The following is a 23,862-nucleotide window of genomic DNA, read 5'->3' as shown; positions in this document are numbered from 1 at the left end:
CTGCCTCTGTGCCTGCAACCCAGCTCCACGGTGCAACACGCTCCCTGGGGCAGCAGCACGGGGAGAAGGCACGGGACGTGCCTGAGAACCCGGAGGAGCCCAGGCACAGAAACACCCGAGGTGCCCAGGTCCCATGCGGCGTGCCACAGCCCAGCGATGCCAACTGCATTTTGGGGTCCTGGGCCTTGGCAATGCCTTCATGTTGGGTTAGCACCTCTGCACAAAGGAACCAGTGCCAGAGGAGTGGAATACGAACAGGAAATCAGCACATCTCAAACTTTAATTTTGGACAGGTTATTTGGGACTGGAAGTTCCCATTCACTCCTGAGCTGGAGATAGGACACAATTAGACTGCTGTGACCATTATATGCCGCTGACTGTAAGGAGGGGCAGGGCGATGGAGCCGATGGCTCAGCAGGGCCACCCCACGCCACATCCCCGAGGCAGGGGCAGGAGCGGCTGAGAAAACCTGCCTGACCCTGGTGGGCCTGGCCCCGTGCCTGGCCAACAGAGGGCCAGGCAGAGCCGCCCCCAGGCAGTGCTGGCAGGTCCTGTAGGGGCTGATGTCCAAGCGAGCTACAGTCCCACTTGATGCAATGCCTTGGCCCTCAGCTGGCCGCCCAGGGGCTTGGCCGCCCCGTGGCAGCGTTCAGCCACCAGGAGGCAGGTAGGACGGATGCTTTTCCTGAACCGAGCGCCTTCCTAGTACAGCCACCTGCACTGCTGACATCTGAAACACAATCCCTCCCCAGCTGCCTACATCACTGTAAATGGCCTTAAGCTCCTGTCTTGGTCCTCAGAGTAGAAGTCCCAGGGGCTGGTTAACATAATTAACTGCTGGGGGAAAAAGTTTCTCATGAAGAATCCTTCCTTCCCCACCCAAAGCAGAGGAACAGGTCAATGTAGAACGTAGAAGAAATTGAAGCAAACACTGACACCACCATTCCCACCATCTCATCGTTAACAGTAGAAGTGAAGAACTACACTAGAAAATGATGTTGTTTGGCACCCAATTGCACAGATGGGATCTGAACGTTAATGAAATTTAATTTTATGCTGCACAGTATCATTCACTATTTTGCCAAGCACGGCCAACAGTTTATGTATGATGAGTTCGGTTCTTTGCTTTACTCTTAAATCCACAACTCCACCAAAGTCCAACAGAAACTGTTATCAGGCCTGTACAATCCATATATAAAAAGGGTTGGTTTATTGTAGTTCAAATACATAAACTGAACAATCCCAACATTTCAAAATTAAACTTTAGAAACACAAGTTTAACATTCAAAACAGGAGTATAGTTTACAAGAATTACCCAGAAGGGAAATCCACAGTCTAATCCAGATGTAAAGATCACTTTATCGCAAATAAAAACGTGTTTATTCAACCGTCCTGTTCTGTTCTGGTAACCACTGTTATTTACCAAGTGTTTCCAACTTTGAGTAAAAATTGTTAGACAAATCTTCACTTGGGCAGAGCAACCTGATTTTGTTTCTAATCCATGGATAGGGTAAGGAACAAAGCAGACCTGTGAGCAAATTTAATTTGGTCTCTGTAGTCCTAATTCTCCTCTCTCAGCTTTAACTGACTTTAATGGATTTAGTTCCATTTAGAAGGGTGAAAGCAAGCACAGGATCAGGACTTGTGTTTCCAGAACGCAGTCTTCAGTAATCGTTAATTTCAGTTATGAGACAGCATTTCATCTCCTCAGACAGGTGACCATGGGTGAACCATTAGGAAGCCAGTGGCACACGTGTATTACAAGTTCAAACCACAAGCACAATCATCTAAGACTTGCATACATAACACCGCTGAGAAGAACACCTCCAGATATCAGACATCCGTACCTCATACAGACACACTATTGCTCTGAGATCTGAAGTTACCAAACACAGCCCACATTTGGTTTTTGTCAGTCATGCCCAAAAAAATCATAAATAACTTTAATGTTCTCTCTCCCCATCTTTTTTTTTTTTTTTTTTTTTGATTTTTATACAGAGACCATTTTATGTTCACAAATGCTGCTTCTTCCTCTGCTCCTAAGATGGTTTTGCAATATATTCACGGTAATGTATATGTATAAACCTGACAGATGGCTCATGCAAGCTTTTTTTAACAGATACCCTGTTATGAGAGTATTCATAATTATTTTGTTGTTCGTCTTGTAGGCTCTGAAGCTGTGGGTGGTGGAGGTGGACCTCGACGGTCCAGGTCATCTACATAGGACACGATGAGTTTGCGTCTCTCTTCTGGTACACAGTCAAGTACCAGGTATCTCTTGTCATTTTGTAATATCTTCTCTACATCTTTCAGGTGCTGATCCGACTCCTGGATCAACTTTTTGGATCTGAAAGCAAGTGTAAGAATTACCACCTGACAGGCATCAAAATAAAGCCAAAAGCGGCCTCTTTCTGATGCAGATGTTTTTGTCAGATAAAAAAAGTTGGAAGATGAAAACTTGTAAGAATTAAGACATCAAATTACTTTAAGACAAAAAACAGTCATCAGTTTGTTGCCATGTACAGAGAAAAGCATAGTAAAAAGATTAGTTCTTTGGTGACATGCTACACACCTGTACGTTATAAATTTGGTCTCTTTCAATAGGGTTCGGAAGTCAGCTTTGGCAGTAATGTATTTGTCTCTAATGTACTCCTCGAACTCCCTTTGTTTTTTCTGAAAGGGAAAAGATAAGCTTAAAGCACAGAATGCAGAGTACTTCATGCAACTCAGCATGCTGAACATAACTAACAATTACACGTTGAATGTATTTTTATCTTTTGCATTTTTAATTAAAAAAATATTTCTGTTCATATAAAACAGAAATCATTTCAGCAGTCACTAACTTTCTCTGTATCCTGCATTATACTGGAAGTTAACAACACTGATGCAAACCTCTTACCCGGTCACTTGAAGAAAATTTAATGCACCTTGGATCTTCTTTAATTATTTTTTTCACTTCTTTCCACGTTGATGTTAAAGTTATCTTCCAGAAGAAAGAAAAATAGTTAAAATTGCAAGAAGATTAGATTCTAAGAATATGGAATGTTAAATATCTCCCAGGTACACTAACACAGTTGTTACTGTATATCGAAATGTTGGTTTTGATTATTTATACTACTATATTTGTATTTTTAATTTTATAGATTTACTTTTCTTCATTAAGATAGTACTCTCAAGGCAAAGTCCTCATGAACATCATTTACTTTCCAACACATTTAACATTCATATATACATAAACGTACTAGAAAAATATTTTTTAGAAGTTTTACTTATTAAAAATTAAAAAAACAACCGCTTCGAAGTAACGTGTCTGTCATTTTGTTCCATCACACTAAGATCCACCTAGTATTCTGAGCATTTTTATCTAATGCATTAAAAATAAGTTAAAAACTGCAGGATTAAAGAAAGTTGACTGAAGTTTGCATGAGATTAAAAAAGAGCAAGACTCCCTAGAACCCCACAGTACACCAAACAGGTGATGGATTCCCATTACATTGCACAGAGCAGTGCAATGACTCAGATTCAGTAGCACAATACAAAACAGGAGAATGTCAAGACTGATAAACGTGGTGAGATTATTTACTAACACAAACATCGGATATTTGAAAGACCACGATGCCATATAGTAAAGACTACCAAATAGCTCAACACTGGAGAAATGTGACATCCTGCAGGAGATAAAAAGATCACTGATTATAAGTTTAAATGAAAATGAACTATATGTTAAACTAAAATAACACTCAAGATAAACAGCTACGGAAACATAATGTATACATTTTCTTAAGAAGAAAAGACAGTGGTGAAACAAAAGGACCCAGGAAACAGAAACAACCAAAAATCAGCTTCTGTGATAGAAAAACAGAAAAATATAAATTATATACTGGCAAATACTACACAATATACTGGCAAAGGTCTGAAGTTTGAGCATATACAGCTCTTACCGCTGAAGTTTCATCCAGAAGTTGCCTAAAGTGTTCCCTCTTCTTTTTGGTAAGTGCTTCAATGTGTTCATTAAAGAGTTTCTCTTTCTCTTCTCTTTCTAGCAAGGAGCCAGATTCCCATCGATGATCTTTGCGTAGAGTCCTTCTGGTGTCAGACCAAGACACATCTGAAGAACGCACCTGAGTCAAAGGATGATTATTATTTAAAAGCATTTTTTCTATAGCTCACTGATAATTGTTATACATTATTAAGCTTTCTTTTTCTCTCTTATTTTAAATTAAGGTTCAAACTAAAGATAAAAGCTATTTAAAAAACATCATGAGACAATGGCAGCTTTCATTATAAATACTAAGCAAGCAGTGGCAGAGGGAATTACTTTGCCTAAGTTCAAATGCAGATAGAGATACCATATACTATATTAGCTGTAAGTGGTCTGGAGAAGTAGCCTCAGAGATAATTATTTGCAAAGAGATACCAGGAGCTTTGCAGTGCCTTGGCTCTAGTCTGGAGAGACTGTGTTTGGAGCATGAAGAAGAGACAACACAAGAATAAGGAGAATATTCCTAATTTTCTAGTTTTCTAGACACAGAAATTTACAGCAGCATGTCTAAAAATCTGCCATCACCAGTGGGGTGCTGGAGAAGCACGGCAGGAATAATACTGTGAACTAACCCTTTGGGCAAATTGTCAGAACACCAATCCTAAAAGCAAAGCCTTCTCTTACAAACAATGCAAAACTCCCAACAGGAAAAAGGGAGGGCAGTGGAATAGAAAATATAATTCTATTTCTATATATATTCAGCTACAATTAACAAAGAGCTTTTTGTAGTGCAACAATCAGCAAAATGCACTGACAAGCTCCTGCAATGAATAGATCAGGAGAGAACCTGTTCATATCTTACCATGTCAGACAGAAGCGCTTTGAAGTTCTGTATTGCTTCTTCACGTTTGTGCTGCTCACGTTCTCTGTCAATTTCCTTGGTTTGCTCTGAGCGAGCTTTCTGGACTTCCCTCTCTCGTTCACGCAAACTTGCCTCAATGCGAGCTTGTCTTTCCAGCTCCTTTTCTTTTTCAGAATCTAAATTCTGAAACATAAGAAGAGCAGAAACTTTTCTCAATAATAATGTGACACCTTTCATATTTTCACTAGGCAGGTAAGCAAACTAAAGGATTGTCAAACTGAAGGCATCTTGGAACAAAACAAAATGATTTAAGATGTAAAAGACTACGAAACTTTGCTTCAAGAACTATATGCTACAGAGGCATTACTGGGTTATATGCTGAAAGAAGTTTGGCCACAACACTGGTCCCAGAACAACTATTCTTAGGAGCATGTTCCTCATATACACTGACAAACTGAATAAAGGGCTGGGGAAAACAGTATAAACCATCTGTTAACCAAGCTATCCGGACTCAACCATTAATTCCCTGAAAGAGAAAAGTAGGAATACTGGACAGAGAGAATAACCCATGAAGGAACTGCATATGAACCACCTATAACTCTGCGTGAAACAACTGATACAAAAATTGCAGCAAAGGAAATCGCCCATCCTGGCTGGGAATAGTCCATGTAGCATCTGTATTTTCTCAAGTTTTAAAGCCACCGACTTTACGTGAGTCTCTGTTTCTCTTGTTCTGCTGGAGAAATTCTCCCATACATCTTGTGTGTTCATGTACGTGTGCAGGCATACACATCCCACGAACACTGGCACCAGCAGTACCATGGGTAGGACTTCTAAGAGTCAAGCTGTCCTCCAGGGTGCTTCAAACTAGCAATGGTACAGAATTCTCTGAAGTACGGAACGAAGGCACCCGAGTCCGTCTTCAATACATCCCACATTAACAGCAACATAACCAGCAGAGCCTCCAAAAGACACACTTCTGAATGTCACACACACCTTTGCTATTTTTTCTATGTACTGCTTGAAAAGGTCCTCCCTCTGTGAAGAGCTATCCACTGCTTTGTAACGAGGGTCAGTCTCTACTTTGTCCTTCACTTTGCTCCAGCGAGACTGACTGTCCAGGTGGTGATTAGCCAGTAATTCAAAGAAGTCCATCTTGATCTATTTCACAGACAATAACAGAAAGACAACACTTGAGAAAGAGGCTGATACGTAACAGTTTGCTCTTATGAAAAAAGGAATCAACTTACCTCCAACAGAGGGAAGTATACTAATTACATACCATTACAATTACAACTAATTACATAACATGTCTAAAATTCACTTCCCCTTTGGGACAATTTTGCTAAAGCAAGTAGATTTAGTGGATCTTCCTAATTTAAGATGAACTATATTCATTAAAGAATGATTCAGCAATACGGTTTTTATTGTTTTACTTCAGCTTATTTTTTAAACTTTTATGTATCAAAGTAACATGCTACTCGTTCCACGTAGCTTTTTGCTATCCATATTTCAGCAGCTATCCAGTTTTAAAACGGGCACTAAACAAATCAAGTATTTATGGATTCATCTTCCAAGTGCACAATGAACAGAGGTAAACACTTGGATCTGCTGATAAATAGCAAAATGGATGTAACCAATGAAGAATTAAGTGCTTACAGTGATCAAGTAAGTTACAGTTGAGATGGATATGAAAATAGATATTAAACTTCAAGAAAACGTTTTAGTCTACATTTTCAATTAGAAATGGGACATCAACACTGTCCATAATGCTAACAACATGAAAGGCTGGCAGAGGATCTTACTTTTTTTTTTTTTTTTTTTTTTTAATCTTGAGACAAAACTAGCAACATGTTTTCACCTGAACTCCCAGAATCAGCAGATGCATGAGCAACTACTGTGCCTTTATTACCTATCTCATTTTCTGGGGTAGGTAGTTTCCCTTGTTGCTGTCGCAATTGAGGTCCTAGTTTTTTTTTTCCACGTTATTTCCACCTCTTTATGCCATAGAAGTCCGGTTTGGCATTTAAGCCTCCACCTCTGAACAGCAGCAAGGGGCAGGTTAGCCTCCTTGCACCTCAAGAGTGCACACAAGGTGAAGCGCGCTGCCTTCACAGCGCCCTGAACCCTGGTAGCCCACGAAGCAAGTTCTTTTGTCTTGGCACACTACTTAAAAAAATTAGTTGAGAAGGGCTGGCCATTCAGTTTTTACTACTTAACTCCTCTCCTCATCCCTTTAAATAAGGGGACCACCAAAAGCTGTTTAGCTCCAAAACACAGCTTCACAAAGGAAGAAGGCAGACGGACAGGTGAGCAACCTGCTTGCCAGAGAAGCGCCATCCTGATGCTCTAAAACGTGTTTGGTTACAGCACGTACGAATGAGAGCAGAACCAACATTCTGCAGGCTTACCCAGGGATAATTTTAGCTCTTCACAATATCAATACATAAACATAAAAGGCTTTACAGACATTTTTTTCTTTACTATATCTGGGAGATTAAGATGGTAAGCACAGATTAGAACAAACTGGTTAGAGCCAGTGGAGAAGTTACTCTATATCTACAGCACTACCACTCTTACACTAGCTGCACAAAATCCTAAGCAAACCATCTATTCATTTTAAGATTAAGAATGTTGTTTCAAAACATCTTAAAACATGCATGCAGAATAAAAAAATGAAGCTTTCTAAGCCATAGCATTAGAAATCATTAGAAATATCTGTCAGAACATCAAACAACGCCCAGCTGTTACTACAGAAGTCCATAAAGTAAGGGTATCTCAAAGTTAAACCAAAGTACCTGGCACAAGTCACGTACGATAGATATATCCCATGGGACAAACAGGATAAAAACTACACTCACAGCACTGCTGAAGTACTTTGGCACCAGCTGCAATACAAAATCAAACCTAACAAAAAAATACATTGTGTAGGAGGATGTTTTTACAGGAACTGCCAGCAGCATTCCCCTGCCCTCTCTCAGACGCTGTGCAGACACCGCCCTGGCCATCTGCTGCTCCACTAGCGATTGACTTTGAAGAAAAACAGGATCATGGAGCCAATTCCCTCCTGAGAAAAGTGAACGGCCCTTTCAGACTTCTCATACTCTCAGGGCACGGGTTTAACTGCAGTCAGAACTACCTTTCATCTGCAACGTACACAGCACAAGTATTGTGATTTGTTTGTCAGTTAAGACAAAGGGGAAAACTTAAAAAAAAAAATTAAGACATAAAACTTCTCACCGAGGTAAAACAAAGGGGAAAACTTAGAAAAATTAAGACAAAAAACATCTCACTGAGGAATTTTTAGGATCACAGCTCTTCAATATACGGGTTTGATATATCTACAAGCACAGTAACCAGCTTGACTAACTAATATTACAGAAGAAAACTGTTGAGAGATCTTTGTACCGGATGCCGACGCTGACTGGCAACGTGGCAGCAGTGCATTTCCAACCGAGCTTTGGGAAGTCAACATAAGGAGGACTTAAGGCTTGTCTGCTGGCACTGCTCATCCTGAGGACGTGCAACAACGTCCCTGCGTCCTGGGACAGTACAGCGGGAGCTCGGCCAAAGCCATCAGCGCGCAGGTCACTCCCAGGTGTCCTCCCCTGCCTCTGACCCACGCGTACCTGCTTACCTCCGTCACCCGAAGTGTTACGATCCTGTTTACTCACTGACGTTAGCCACGTGAATAAAAACAACTATCTGAAAACTCAGCTGGGCCCTACCGCCAGCCAGCAAGTCATAAATCAGTGAAGTAAAAATCAAATATTGGATAACTTTAAACCCTTACGTTAAAGATTTCTGTAAAGTTGATCCTCCATAAATAAAGATTTTGGACTTTTAAAACAGACTGAGAAAGCTTCAGGCTAAATGCATTAAATTTTCTTTTCTTTTAAACACTTTCAAAATCAAAGGAAAACAAGACTGAAAATATTTCAGGTGTATTTAGAAGTCTTTTTTTTTTTTTTTTTTGGCAGTTAACACATTGCAGGTACAACTCTCATCACTTCACAAGGTAAAAAACTAAAAAAATGTAAAGTACCGGAACTGCGGGAGGCTAAAGTCACCACACAGAGATACCAATTCTTTCCTCACTAGGGAATCCCATAATATTTGCGTGTCAGTGATTGACAGCTGTCAGACTGAACTGATTGACAGGCCGCACAGCACATAACTGTAAAGTCTATCCACTTGTTATAAAACAGAATACATAAAATGGTTACAAAACGCTTTTGGAGAAAAAAAACATTATTTCAAAAGCAAACACACACAGTCTCTCGTAACTTTTTAACTTAGAACAATCATGCAACAAAACATTTACTTTTTTTTAAGCTTTCAACTTCACTAAGCTGCAAGAATGCTTTAAAATTCCATTCATAACTGAAATGCAATATGTAGAAGTCTAGTTTTGAACTACATCAGTTCTCCTCTGAAAGCACAATCATTTATTGAAAATATCAGCAATAAGACAGTTCGCAAAAAATGGAGAACACAAAATCAAATTAGACCAGAGTGCCTCAATTAAGAAAAAAATATGCAAGACTTATTCAACAAGTAAACTGTCTGCAAATCTAACATGTTATTCAGCATTTCTCTCTTCAGCAAGTATTTAGTAAGCAAAATTTACATTAACTTTGTGCTACAAAAGAAATATTGCAGACTTTAAAATGTCAAAAAATGATTAGGCTTTAGAGGTTATTTTCTCCATTCGCACAACACACAGGGACATTTAGGTAAGAGGCTGCATATTTTGTTGGTAATAGTTGATGCCACCTCCATAGAAGCCTGCTCCCTACTATTGACAATATGGTCAAATGACATTTGGAATTCATCAATCTTTAATAGCCGACCTTTAATTCTAATAAGCAGCAGTTTATACATAAGATATATTTACTGAAAGATTAAAGTCACTAAAAGTGCTAGCTTTTAGATGGAAAGAGAAGACATGGAAGCTGTTTGAAATTTAAATAGAGCAGCCCACAGAGAATTTTGAGATCTTACTGCCTTCACTGAGAGAACAGGGAAGTAACGGCCAGTTCTGGATTCTCAAGCCAAACAAAGCAAGAATTTCCTTTCAGCGCTTCAGGACAATATATATTTTGTTTTAAATAGGGAAAAAAATTAGGCCTCATTCCAGTTAAGAATATGTTACATGCTTAGGAAAACAAAAAAAAAGTTAACTCGGTTTCATAAAATTAGGTTCTAAGTCGGTATAGTATACCTGCAAACTTAAAAATAGTTAGTTCATAAAGACCAAAGAAACATCTGTAAAATGCTTACACTGTAAAGCCTCTATGGAAAGAGAAGGACTGAGTCTCAGAGAAGGCACGCTGGAAACCAAGCACTGGCTTTGTCCCATCTCACTCAGGCTCACACCATTCACACTGCTGGAACTAAAAAAAATCACCTTACCTTCTCACCTCTGGTCTTCGAGTCTTCTTTTTCCTTCTTTCTTGCCGCTGTGATAAACTCATTAAACAAGGCCTCTCGATCTTTCATCTTTTCAATTGCCTTGAATCTCGAGTCTTTAGCATGCTTGGCTGCAAATTCACTAAAAGTAGTTCTGCAACAAAATGGCAAGTGAACTAATTTGGCAGAGCCGTCTTTGCTGGGAAGCAGGTGCAGCAGAGAAATATTTCTTCTGCTAGAATACATGCCAGACCACAAAGAACAAAAAAACACCCATCCTATGTACTCACTATAGAGATGTTTGATCAGTGAACTACAGAAAGGAGTCAGGTTTAGGCACACACATGAAAGGTATTGTTAAGAGACTTATACGGTGCAGTATTTTTGTTGTTTTGGTTTTAATAGCACTACCTGCAAAATGTGCAGGTGTAGGAACAGAGATTATAATACAAACCAAGAAATTAAAAAAAAAACCTCAGCTGACTACAAGTCTTCTTTTTTGTGGTTAAGCAGTTCAGCCACCAGTCTGTCCAGGTATTTCACAGCTGTGAAACTAAAAGATTTACATGCATTCACTTGCAGCCAAACCATGCTAAGAGTTCACCGAGGAAATCATCGCTTGGTGTTAGTCATGATAGAACCCTGGCTGAATGAAATCTTCCCCTACCTGGAACATGGTGTAGCTCTATCTTAAAACACAGAGGGTCGAAAATAGATTAAATGCTATGGGCAGATGCAGCACTATTGGGCTTTCAACCCATTATTCCCACAGCATTTTCCTGACAGTTCTCTCACCTCCAGGGCCAGATTCCAATCTGTGCAGTAAATGTAGTACTGCCACTTACCTCAAAAAAAACCACTACTGTGCTTTTTCCAAGCTCTGATGCAAATCTGGCCCCAAGAATACGTGAGACACTTATAATCATACGAATGTTTCATCACAGCATGGAAATAATTAGACTTGGAAAATCCAGCCTACTGTTGCTGTAGGGTAAATTGAAACAAGAAGAGAATTTGGTAGCTTATTCAAAAAGATCAGAAAGTGAATGTATAGCTATATTGAAGAACAAGAGCTCCTTAAGTGGAACACAAACTCTTGAGCATGTTGGACTGAGATAGATGATTAAAAATAGTCTGACACTCACAGAGGTACAGCAATATCTTTAGACAAACACTGAAACCAGAAGACAAAGGATAAGATTAAACAAGACAGTCATTCAGTTGCAATTCTCTTTCCCACCCCAGCCCATAATTAGCTAAGAACTGGTCCCAATATGATGGGCTGGAGGTATCTTGGAAGTTGAGAATACTAAAGCTAACAAGAACAGTCCATGTTAGTCTCTGAATGCTATACTGAACTATTTTTTTTTAAATTTATTTCAAATATTCCCATGTCTCCATTCTTCCCAGACCATCAAAATTGTTGCCATTATTAAATGAACAGACAGATGTTTCAAATAAGAAATATTAATCAGATTTAAAGTAATTTAAAAGTTTACATAACACTGGATTCCACGAATTTCCAACATGGATCACTGAAAAAAAAATTAAGCTGAAGTGAACCAGATGAGATGTTATTTCACTGTAAAGGAACTGGTGCCAGGTAATCCAAGAGACGCTGAAAGAGAATGCTTTAGAGCTCATCTGTTGACATAAGCACATACTTCATGAATTATACACAAGAAAGCTGTGGAACAAACAATTGGAGCAATAAAATCTTGAATGTTAGCATGTTTACTGTTAATCACTGCATTTAGGCCTGGATGTGAAGGGTAAGTAGTAATTTTCTTATTACAGCAACCAAAATATTGTTATATTAATATATTTTGTGACCAGAAAAAGGTCCCTTCAAATCCCCAAACTGACAAAACCTCCCTAATACTTCTCAAGGAATACTAATATTCAAGACGAAAGTTATGAAAGAAAACTCTGATCTGGTAGTGGATCTTGAGGTCTTTCTCACATTCCAAAAAGCATGCTGGGGATTTCTTCAAAATGCATTAAAAAATCATGAAAATACATAAAACATCATAAATGTCAAGTTCTATTATTTTATGGATTGTGTGAGTGCAAGCAGGCAAATGAAGATTTCAACAATACCTGATTTTTCTCCTCTTTGTCTCTAATTTTGGAAGAGGTTAATCAAGTTAACCTACCCAATACCACCCAACGTACTTTGTTCTAAGAGCGTTCATGCACATGAACGAGAAAGAAGCTCCTACCGTGGATTAATCTTTGCTTCTTCCATCATTTTCTTGAAATCCTCCTTCGCCTGCATTATTTTGTTTTTCTTCTCCTTGCGCTCTTCTTCAGCTCGTGTTTTCACATACTGATCAAATACCTACAGAAACACCAGCTGCTGACATAAACCATAGAAACCTGAAGCCACATAAGCTCCAGGCAAGACGGGAGAAAAATTCCATTTTTTCCTTTTGTCTTACTTCCTTTCCTCCCACCATAGAACCAACACAGACAGGCCAGAAAGAAGGGTTAAGGATGTTTTGTACTTCAATATGCAAATTATTCCAATCTACTGAACATGCAGTGTACCACACATGAACACGTAATCTGAGACCACCAAACAGTTTCTTACATGTTCATTTTATGTTAACATTTTCTGGGGTCATGTGCTTAAGAAAGCAGATCCTTCTTGTATTCTTGAAGTTTTCTATTTCCATACATCCATTTGAAGAAAAGCTTCTGGAGCAAGAACTTTTTTTTTTTTTTTTTTAAACAATGAAGATGTGCTTTAGGTTTTTCACACTTACTATTTTTCATGAATATCTGGATTAATCATTGCTCCAGGAGTTTGACAAGATACTGAAGATTCTCAACATTTCATTCAGGTTTTGAGAGCTTTCTGTATACATGTAACTTTCACTGTCTTAGAGCACATATCTTGCCACAACAGGAAAAATAAAAAATGTCAACTTGCTCCACCTCTTTTTGGCTTTTTCCTTTTCCAGACAAACCCTAATCACAACAAAAATCTCTTGCAATACTGATTACGGAAGACGGCTAAACAGGAAAAAAACAGACTGAGGACTTAGATAACACCTGTACTAGATGTGTCTGGAAGGGGAGTGAATTCTTTACCTGTTTTCTTTCTTTAGGGTTGAGAAGTAAGTAACGAGGATCAAAAACTATCTTGTGTAGTTCTTTCTCCCATGTTGAAAAAGCAGAGACCTTTAATCAAAAAAAAGTCAGATTTTAACTGTTAGGTTTCCTTGAACGTGCAGATGCTATAGAGTTTTGCTTGAAAACTATACGACATCTGATGAAAAGAGGGAGACAAAAATCATGCTGAAGTTTTCATCACTAATAGATGATGAGCTGTAGGGGTCTGCCATAGCAAGTTTCAACACTAATTGGCTCTGAGAACTTTAAATAATAACACACACTTAATTACTCATTAAAATAATTACTACGGTGTGACATTTTAAACTACATCAGAAGAAAGCTTTGAGATTCTATGTTCTCATATCCCATGCCTGCCCTATACCTTTTCTAAATATTATGAGTTTAAACAATATTTCTGCTACAACAAACTTAAAGAGGTTCAAGCCTCATTTTAATTACTTTTTATTAAAATTATCCCATAAGAACTAGTTAACGAAGCTAAATTAAAGCTCATAGGTAGCTGGAAACACTTCATTTTTTTAATAAAGTTACTACATGAACTCATACTCTGATAGGTAAGTTAGGCTATTAAGAACTGATTGTATAAAGCAAATTTCAAATTTAGGTAACTAAAAGCAAGAAGTCTCCCATTTAAATATAAGGATGTACAGACTATAGTGGAACTTACTGTTTTTACTGTGTAGGAACATTTCCAAAAACATTAATTGTGTCCAGTTCTTATTTATTTTCACTGGCAACTTTCAACTGTGTACTTACTTAACTTGGGGAAAAAAAAGTAAAAAACAGTCTTGATACTATTTAATTTCACTTAGAAATTCTGCTAATTTTAACGTTCATTGAAAGATAGGCTCTTGAACAAAACATATCCATGAATCAGAAGAACAATGAAATTGTTTTCCTTGCATAAGGCACTGCAGGTTCTGAATTAACTAAGAATTAAGACTTCTGCCTGAACTTCCTTTTCTCACACCCCTTCACTCACTCACTCTCTCACACACACTTATTTCTCTAACCCCTCTTTCTAGAAGCATGTCCTTGAATTGTTTCATCCGAGCCTCCAGAGGGACAATGGCTCTCTCTCGAGCGGCTTTAATTTCAGCTTCCATAGCAGCCTCCTTCTCTGAATCAATATCTTTGTTATCATCTTTCCTGGAAAAAAAATTAAATATACAGTACAACTTGATAAGTTCTTTGTTGGCTCTGTATGTTAGATTGAACTGCATCAATACAGAACAGATAACAGATTAATTCAGAATTACTGGCTTATAAAACATGGAAACAATTCTTTGAGATTTGGATAGGAATGCTTTTCATACTGGAAGATTTCAAGTAACCAAAGCGTTTTCAGCGACTTCAGTGTCACCAAGTGGGGCCAAGAAGTTAATACATTCTGGTTTTGTTCATTGGTCTCACCAGACGTGCAACAGATTTGGTTAGCTGTACTAACTTTCCTCTTCTTCCGTTCTAGACCATGAGGCCCTGTGAAAGGCTACAGGAGTTAGTTCAAACTGAGAATACCTTACAATTATTACGGCAGAAATGCTGTACCACGAGTGATACATTCATCCAAAGCATTTCTGAAAAGAAATGTGTGGCTTGTAGATTAACTGTGAACATTATAATCATCCCTAAGAGTATACAGTAACAAACAAAATGGTAAAACTACTTTTAAAATAGTGTGTACAAGTAACTCAGAGTAAAGTGACGTGTATCACTTCCAATAGGCAAAACAGACAGGCACAAAGAACTAAATAAAACACTTAAACCTGTGTAACAGTGTGAAAACAAATCTTAACAGGACTAATCACTATGAAAATCTAGATGGCTGGACTTTTTGGCAACGAAACCTTGTGTGCAGAAATTAACAAGAAAAACAAGCAACTTAAGCAAACTATTTAAGATAATAAATTATTGCACCTGATCAGGGCAATGCCAGACATGAGTACAGACTGGGAGAACTCCTTGAGAGCATCCCTGCAGAGAAGGACTTAGTGGTTCTGTTGGACAAAAAGTTCAACATGAGCCATCAGTGCATGCTTGCAGCCCAGAAGGCCAAGTGCATCAACAGAGGTGGGAGCAGCAGGCCGAGGGAGGTGATCGTCCCCCTCTGCTCTGCCCCACTTGGAGTGGTGCATCTGGGTCTGAGGCTCCCAGCACAAGGAGGTGGACCTGTTAGAGCAGGTTCATGGGAGGGCCACGAAGATGAGAGGGCTGGAGCACCTCTCCTATGAAGGAAGACAGAGCTGGAGATGTTCAGCCTGGAGAAGAGAAGGCTCGGGGGAGACCTCCTTGCAGCATTTCAGTACTTAATGGAAGGGGGTTAAAAAAAAAAAAAAAAAAAAAATGGAAAGTGACTTTTTACACAGATAGATACGATAATGATAGCGGGAATGTTTGTAAACCAGGAGAGGGGACATTTAAGATTAGATGTTAAGAGGAAATTTTTCACTCAAAGGGTGGTATGGTACTGAAACAGGTTCCCAAAGAAGCTGTGGATGCCCCATCCACAGCTTGGCCTTGGTGTTCAAGGCCAAGCTGGATGGAGCCCTGGGCAACTTGACTTAGCAGGTGGTATCACTGCCCATCGCAGGGGCAGAACTAGGTGATCTTCAAGATCTCTTCTAAGCCAAGCCAGTCTACAATTCTACGGTAAACCATGCTCAAAAGTATTTCCTGGATTCATCAAATAACTTATACCATTTACTTTCAATCCCAATGATTTCTTAAGACAATGCTATTTCCTCCTTACCATCTCAGAAATATCAAGCACTTGAGCTGCTAATGTAAAACAGCAGGAAGGTGATGAATCCTCTTAGTTACTGTTACCACTTTACTACATACAAGAGCATAGGAATTGCTTACATGAAGCTTCAGTTATTTTATTTACACAGGCTTAGTACTTAAAAACAAACTTACTTGCGCTTTTTAATTTTAATAGGCTCATCTTCATTTGCATCTTCTGTAGATTCATGCTCTTCTCTAACTGTAGAAGAGATTTCAGTAATACTTTAGAGTTTTATCTTTACAGTGAGGCTGTCCTTGAGCAAAAAACAGAGGACAATGTGTGCAGTACTGCATTCTGACAAAGGAAGACTGTCTTGGTTGCTTTCAGATAAATACCATCAGAATTCAGGGGCAGGACTAAAGGACTCGTGGCAATCTTTGCATTTAGGAGTATAAATACTGACCTCTTACTTCCATGAAAAAAAAAAATCAGGATAAACAGCCTAATGAAGAACATTTGGATCTCCTGGTTATTACTTGCACTTTGCTCTCCTCCAATACCAAGCCCACATGTCATCCTAGGATCATTTGCTAGAATCTGTACCAGAAAGAAATCTAAACTCAGCAGTCTCACGTGTTCTGTGTTCTTGGCAGCTGTTTTCAAACTGTATTGCAGTTGATGTTCTTGCATTCCCACTGTCTTTCTTAAAGAACTTCCAAAGCTACATGCATTCTTTAGTATCTGCTTACATTTCTCTCGCTTATTTAAATGTTACTAATTTTGGAAATGAACACAAAATAAATGATCAAGTATGTTCAGAGTTCTAAAGCAAGCAATAAGATTGCTCTTACTGAGTTTTTTTCCTTCTTCCATTCCTTTTTTGTGAGGAGGCTCTTGAATAATTTTGTCCACATCAGCTCTTCCAATGAGGTCATCCGGTCTGTCCCACATCGAAAGCCGGGTGGTAGGGTTATAGAAGAAAACACGCTCATCGCCAGTCCACACCACACACCTAGAAGTTTAACAGAAAACAAAGTCTTATTTTGTTTTACCATATTTACATTACCATATTCAAAGACCAAGAAAGAACAAGACAAATTTTAATATTGGGAAGCTCTTTCTTCTTTCACTAACTCAATAAGTCACTACGTATTTGTCTGTAGAAAGAAGAAACATAAATAGACATTATGGGAAGACTATTACAACTTGGCAGAACTGAAAAATCCCATGAAATAATGTATGATTCAAACCTTCAATTGAATCCTGAAATTAGTTTTTACAGCACTCATTGAAACAAGAAGGTTCCAAGCTGTTGAATTACCAAAGCTTTTAGGTCGAGCTTTTCTTTTGTTTTGCATTTCTTAAAAATACTGCATGCAGCGTGCCTTCCTTTTCACAGTATTCCCACCTTTCCTGTCTAAAATATCCTAGTTTTCCTTTTTATATCCATGAATCTTGGTCTGGAGGCATAGCAACAGCAGCACAACTGAGTCTGAAGAATATGTTATGATTAGCTGCCACGAACAGGCTGCCTGGTCAATCAACCAACGCAAATACTGTAGTATAGACGTCTTCACCCACATGGTGTCGGGAACAGCACGGAAACAAGTGGAGGAGGGAGGAGTGGATTCTAGCTTGTATACTTTTTTAGTCAGTGACAACTTGCACTCTACTTGTCAATACACACCTTCTCTTCATGTTTGATTAAATTCACAGTTACCGAAAGGAGGGCTGACAAAAGACTCTTCCCATAATTGCTAGTGTTAAATGATGGAAAGTAATGTTCTGCATATGCAATGGCAGAGTATCAGTTTACTCAAACTAATAAATAACTGTTCCCCGGTTTTAACATTTCTGATGTTACTCACATTGTTCCTAAAGAGCAAAAATAATAACACCTTAAAATATCCCCATGTAAAGAAAGACCAATTATCACAAGCCCACTGGTCAAGAGAAAACTTCTAAAGACAATTACATTTTGTTTCTGCAACTGTTATTTCACAGGATACTAAACGGCATCAGGGAGAAACACAGGAAATACTAGCAAAGAAAATCCTATGAAAGCAGAAGGTTAGAGGAGTCAGTCTAGTGCCACAGGAGAAATGTAGAGAAAAATAGGCTATACTTAAGTTGTGTTTGGAATGAGCATAGCTTGTAGTTTTTGAAGATGTAAAGAATATACCACAATTCCATTTGAGAAAGCAATTCTCTTTTTGAAAATCATCTACTACAGAATAAAAGTATAATGGTCACAGCACGGGTAAAGTCTTCATGATGCTATACATATAGGCTGCTATTGAGCATCTATCCTACATTAAAAAAACATTGGATTATTTTGGTCATTAGCTGCACCTAGTCCTTCCCCAATACATAAGGGCAAAAGTAGTACACATGCTCTCTTTTTGGCCAGTGTTTCATGCCAGATCAGAAGGAATCAGTAGCAGATGAAGCTGGCTGGGATATGAAATCTATGCTGGTAACATCTCATAGGGCTGCAGACTGCAGTTAGTGAGTGGTACAAAGACTATGTGCACACACCACTAAACACCAGAAGTACTGGGACAGTGTGAATTGTGTTGCCTGAAGGAAACAAATGCTATTTGAGTCAGAAGAGTACCAAGAAAAAGGTTCTTCACACGTTATTACTTGTTCTACCTCTCCAGCAACCTTCCTTGTTTCAGTCGCCCCAGTTGCAGGCCATAAGGAAAATCGTTACCTACCATGGGGTTCCTGGAATAGGAGTGGTTGCAACTGGCTTGGCTTTCTGAGCTGCTTTTTCTTCTTCAGTCATTTCTTCCTCTTTTGGCTCCTCAAGATAAAAAAAAAAAGTTACAGGATGTAGACAATAATAAATAGCTATTTATTTATTTTAACGCAACTGGCTTTAAACAAGCAAAAGTATTTTAAAAACAATGTTAATAAGCAGCTCACAAATATACTTCATCCACACTTCAAACAACAGTATTGTAATTTCATCACATAGACAGTAACTGCTATTCCAAAATCTCAAACCGGAGTGTTTACTTAACTTAGACTTCAGTGAAACTTTACTTAAATGCTTTCCTAGTTCTGCATGAACCCTTGACTCAAGGCCTAAACATAGGGACAATGGTCCAAATACTCAAAGAAATTTGTTTTTATTCTTAAAATACACTTACTTGAAACTGAGACATGGAGTATGAAACAGTCAAAAGTCTACAGTGACCTTTGTAACATTATGATTCTATGATTAAAACAAACAAACAAACAAAAAAAACAACTAGCAACTACCTCAAAAGTAAACGGGGCAAATTGGTAGCAAAACCAGCCAGTGAATTACATGGTTTTGCTTAGAAATCTACATGGACGTTCATAGGAATCAATATAAAAACATTTATTTTCATTCAAGCATCTTGGTATCTTTAAGACGTATGTTTTTTCAGCATGACAAAAAGCATTACAAAAAAAAAAGTTGCAGTGTAAGCACTACACATTTTCTAGGATATGAATTCCTAGAAAGCTAAACTTACTGGTTATAGCACATGGAAAGAAAGTTTTGTTTCAAAACTGCTCAAAAACTAAGTAGTAAAGAAGTAGGAAAATGGCTATTTAAAGATTCCATATATTCAGCAAATTTCATTTTTCTGAACATCTTCAGATGAGAAATCATCACACCAATGTAATTACCTATTTTTTTTTTGTCTATGTTCACATTAATTTATTATTTATTTATTTTTTTTTTAACTTAATTCACATACTATGATTCTTGTAAAGTTTTTTTCCCCCTTAAAAAAAAAAAAAAAAAAGCTGTGAGGCCAAAAAGGAAGGCTTTCAAAATCACCCCAGGAATTCAAGAACTCAAACTACTAACCATGTCTCCTGTCAATATGCCTGGTCTACAGATGCATCCACACCTGTAGGATGTAGGATTCAAAATGGCGATACTGACTATTTGGTTGCAAGGTCTTTTACCTCCTTTATAAGTTCTTTTATAGGTTCTTCTTTTGGCTCTTCTTCCTCTGTCTCCATTGGTAAAGGCTCCTCCATAGGTTCTTTAATCGGCTCTTTAATCTTCTCTTCCATTTTTTCTGCATGAAGATAAAAATTTCCTTAGTATTATTAATAAACAATTATAGAACCAAAAGAGACGTGGTTTTTTTATCAGTAAGTTTCGCTTTTGCTGTTGTAAATTGGAAAATTTTATTTTTAACGTGTTTTCACCCCATTCCACCCTCCTTGTGCTTTACAATGTGTGCTTATAAAAATAATCTCATCTCCCGTAGCATGATCTACTTGGGACTGGACAAGGAAATACTGCAGGACAACTTTAGCTGTTAAAAAGCTAGCTAAAGCATATCGATAGAAATAGCCAAAACACTAATAAAAAATATCATCCATATTCAAAAAAGTATTCAACTTTTAAAACAAAAAGTCTTAAGTTTCAACATGAGATACTGGGACATTGGCAAGGAAGCCTTTTTTTTTTGGTAAGTACATCATGCAAAAACTATGGAAAAAAGCTAATTGGAAAAACATTAAATTTATAAAGAAAAGCAAGAAGAGAAGCCTTGAGGTCTTCAACTTAATTGCTAGCCACTTTGTGATTACGTGTAGTTGAGAGTATTTCTTTCCCATCACAATGGCAAAGACTTCCTTTGACTTCAAATTCTCCTACGAACAGTATTTACTAGCAGTTACGGTCAGATAGGCTGACATTCCTTTTGCAAGTAAGGATCCAATTACAAAAAAAGTCTACACCATGATGAGAAGTGGGTTTTTTTGAATTGTTCTAAATTAAGGCATAGGTTTGCAAATGAAGCATCAAAAGATAAATCCAGAGAGGGAAACATTAAATTTACTCAAGTAATTCAATACAGAGTTAATAATAAATGAAGTATATACAGAGCTAGGATTACATAAGGATTCCAGAACTTCCAGGAAATATTTTCTAGATTGCAAGCAACATTGAAGGCCACCTTCAGATTAGAAATGCTGTGACAAAAAAACACATCTGAAAATTCATGGAGACTCATCTCAAAATTGCACTGTACCCATTTAAAAAAAACAACATGTAATCTTCAGTCAGCAAAACTGATATTTGCTTAGGTGACTTCACATCACTAAATTGCAGAGCTATTATTTATACCCGAGTTATTAGAAAGATGGGTATCAATTAAACTAGCTCACTGCATAAGTGTTTGGAGTGTGTCTAAACAGAGACTTCTTGTTACTAAAAATTCATGAGAGAATAAGAGCAAGAACTATTTGCTCTGACTGTATTTTATTTCTCCCAAAAAAGACTTCAAACTGAAAAAAAAAAAAAAAAAAGCCACAAGATTTTTGCCCCTTCTTCCTTATTTGTGATACAAGAATTTGCCTCCAAAGGAAAACACCCATTGATATAATGTGGATAAAAATTAAGACAAGAATATGACCTGAATACAACTTGGGAACTGGGGGGCAGGAGGTCATTTCTTCCTATTTCAAAACTTATCATACACTTAGCTTTTCACAAACAACATACTTTCCTGGTTTACACTCTTTAAAATAAATGATCCCCCCACCTGCACCTTTCTGTCTTTCTTTCCGATCTCGTCAAACAGATGAGTAGGTACAGTATTTACACTCTACTGGAGTGGAAAGACTCATTTATTTGTGTGTTACAGGATATCAAAGCAACTCTAGAACAAAATACTCTTTCAGTGCAGTGGGAAACAAAGAAGCTACAACTTCCAGGCTCAAACAGCTTAAGTGTCTTTAGTTCGGCACTGGAATGGGTAGCCCAGGGAGGCAGCAGAATCACTGTCCCTGCAGGCGTTTAAGGAAAGGTTGGACCTGGCACTTAGGGACATGATTTAGTGGGTGATACTGATAGTGGGGGATGGTTGGACCAGATGATCTTGGAGGTCTTTTCCAACCTGAATGATTCTATGATTCTAAGTGGATCCTTATAATCAGGATTTCAAAATATGCTTAAGGCAGATACTGGATTAGAAAAATTCTTGTTCATATTTTCAAACACAACCATTAATGGTCTAAGGAATTTTGCCTGGTATAAAGCTGTATTAAAGTACCTTTTTCTTTCAGTTCTTGGGGTTTTTCCCATGTTGACTCCAAAGTCCTGTTGTTGTAATAGTAAGTCTTTCCATCTGCTGTTTTATACTCTGTCCACTCAGAGACTGCTGTTGCTCCAGCCAATGTGGCAGGTGAAGCGGCAATAGCAACCTGAGGATGGATCATAGGTACAATGGGAGGTGCCATTCCTGGCAAGACACCTATATAAAGAACAAACAAAAAAAGAGAAAAGAAAAAAGGGAAAGGAAACAGAACAGTAAATGACAATGAAATACCCAAGAACAAAAACCTAGCACTTTACTGACTTACTTTACAAAGTACATAAAAATTATTTTGAAAATGAAATTCGAAAGCAAGGCATAGTTACTGAACTTCCTTCCTACATTTTCTGATCAGTAATGCCTGTGTTACCAAGAAAAACAGATAAATAAATTTTTAATTAATTTCCAATTCTACACAGAACAAAGCCTGTTAGTTTTTAGACATTTCCTTTAACACTTCAAAATGAAGCATTATGCTAAGAAACACATCTTTCTTATTTCTCTGTAGCAAGTTATAATTAAACAGTGGAATAATTCTGTCATTTTAACATACTCCTAATGCTTTTGTGTAAAAAAAAAAAATAAGTAATAACAACAATGTTGGTTTGAATTTCAGCCATACAATAACAATATGGATCAGAACTCTGGTATATCTTAAACCCTGACTTAAAAATTAACATAAATTTAGAGCCTTGGATGAAAAAGAAATAAGAATTAAATTATTTCAGATTGTGATGGTTTTGTTTAGTATTGAAGACTGGAAAAAACATTTTATTCACATCCTAAAGCAAAATGCCAAGCAGATATGCAAAGGTAAAAAAGTCAAAATGCTACGTTATTCTGTTAATTCTCTGTTTATCCCAACAAAATGGATATACTGAAAGTATTTTGAATGACAACTTCTATAGAAGTGAATTGGATACGACTAGCATCACAAGATCATAGTTTTGAGCTTTCACCATTTGCATGAAAAAGTTTCATTTTAAATAAGGGGAAAAAGTACACATTACACATTGCCATAAACTAACTTCAGTAAATGGCATTTCTTAAATGCATAATATGAAAAATTAAAAATTTATACTAAGACACGTACACGCACACCAACATGCAAGCACAATCATGTCACTATACATGTGGAAGTCAGAAAAACAAAAATCCACACACAAGAAACTAATAACTAAGAGGTATGGGCATGAAGAGGTTCACAATTATTACAGAACTCAGTGATTACAGAAAAATGTACTGGATTTTTTTTTGTATAAAAATAAGCTACCACTAACAGTTAATTGGGAAAGTTGTTTCCTGACCAAATACGATATTTGCATTTATACTGGTCTTGAAAGTAAAGTATAGATATTCAATTAATTGGGGGAAGCAAATAAATAAATAAAAAATAAACAACAACATTCACTACCATGCCAACTTACAGACAAAACGAACTAAGATGGTTTTGAAAATTACCGGTCTTGGTGGTAGCGACTGTCTTTACATACGGGCAGCTGACTATTTGCATCATTGCTACACCTGTAAAATGGATAAGCAAGCATGTTGGAAAGCTGCCATTGTACGTCAGCTACCACTGGGAGTCTGGGTGCTACAGATTTCCTGCTACAATTTGGAATGCCATTTTCAGCTGGCAAAAAAG

General features: G+C 37.7%; 1 protein-coding gene across 4 annotated transcripts in view; it reads right to left on the bottom strand.

The window, feature by feature from the left end:
- Positions 1-1,193: 1,193 nt before the first annotated feature.
- TCERG1 (transcription elongation regulator 1) overlaps positions 1,194-23,862 on the bottom strand; it is a 34,451-nt gene continuing 11,782 nt past the window's right edge. For 2 of the 4 annotated variants that reach the window (XM_082771510.1, XM_082771511.1), the window contains 15 exons: positions 22,176-22,376; positions 20,074-20,189; positions 18,843-18,931; positions 16,974-17,134; positions 16,314-16,380; positions 14,411-14,546; positions 13,353-13,442; positions 12,479-12,597; positions 10,260-10,410; positions 5,841-6,005; positions 4,845-5,027; positions 3,942-4,121; positions 2,900-2,983; positions 2,573-2,673; positions 1,194-2,347 (listed from right to left, as the gene is read on the bottom strand). In XM_082771510.1, the coding sequence (XP_082627636.1) occupies positions 2,146-2,347; positions 2,573-2,673; positions 2,900-2,983; positions 3,942-4,121; positions 4,845-5,027; positions 5,841-6,005; positions 10,260-10,410; positions 12,479-12,597; positions 13,353-13,442; positions 14,411-14,546; positions 16,314-16,380; positions 16,974-17,134; positions 18,843-18,931; positions 20,074-20,189; positions 22,176-22,376 (2,045 nt within the window). In that variant the 3' untranslated portion in view covers positions 1,194-2,145. Of the gene's footprint in view, positions 2,348-2,572; positions 2,674-2,899; positions 2,984-3,941; positions 4,122-4,844; positions 5,028-5,840; positions 6,006-10,259; positions 10,411-12,478; positions 12,598-13,352; positions 13,443-14,410; positions 14,547-16,313; positions 16,381-16,973; positions 17,135-18,842; positions 18,932-20,073; positions 20,190-22,175; positions 22,377-23,678; positions 23,742-23,862 lie in introns of all 4 variants that reach the window. The other 2 variants (XM_082771508.1, XM_082771509.1) reach the window with 2 other exon arrangements.

Source organism: Aythya marila (genome assembly GCF_965140915.1).
Source record: "Aythya marila genome assembly, chromosome: 14".
Lineage (NCBI taxonomy): Eukaryota > Metazoa > Chordata > Aves > Anseriformes > Anatidae > Aythya > Aythya marila.
This window is presented reverse-complemented; position numbering and strand designations above follow the sequence as displayed.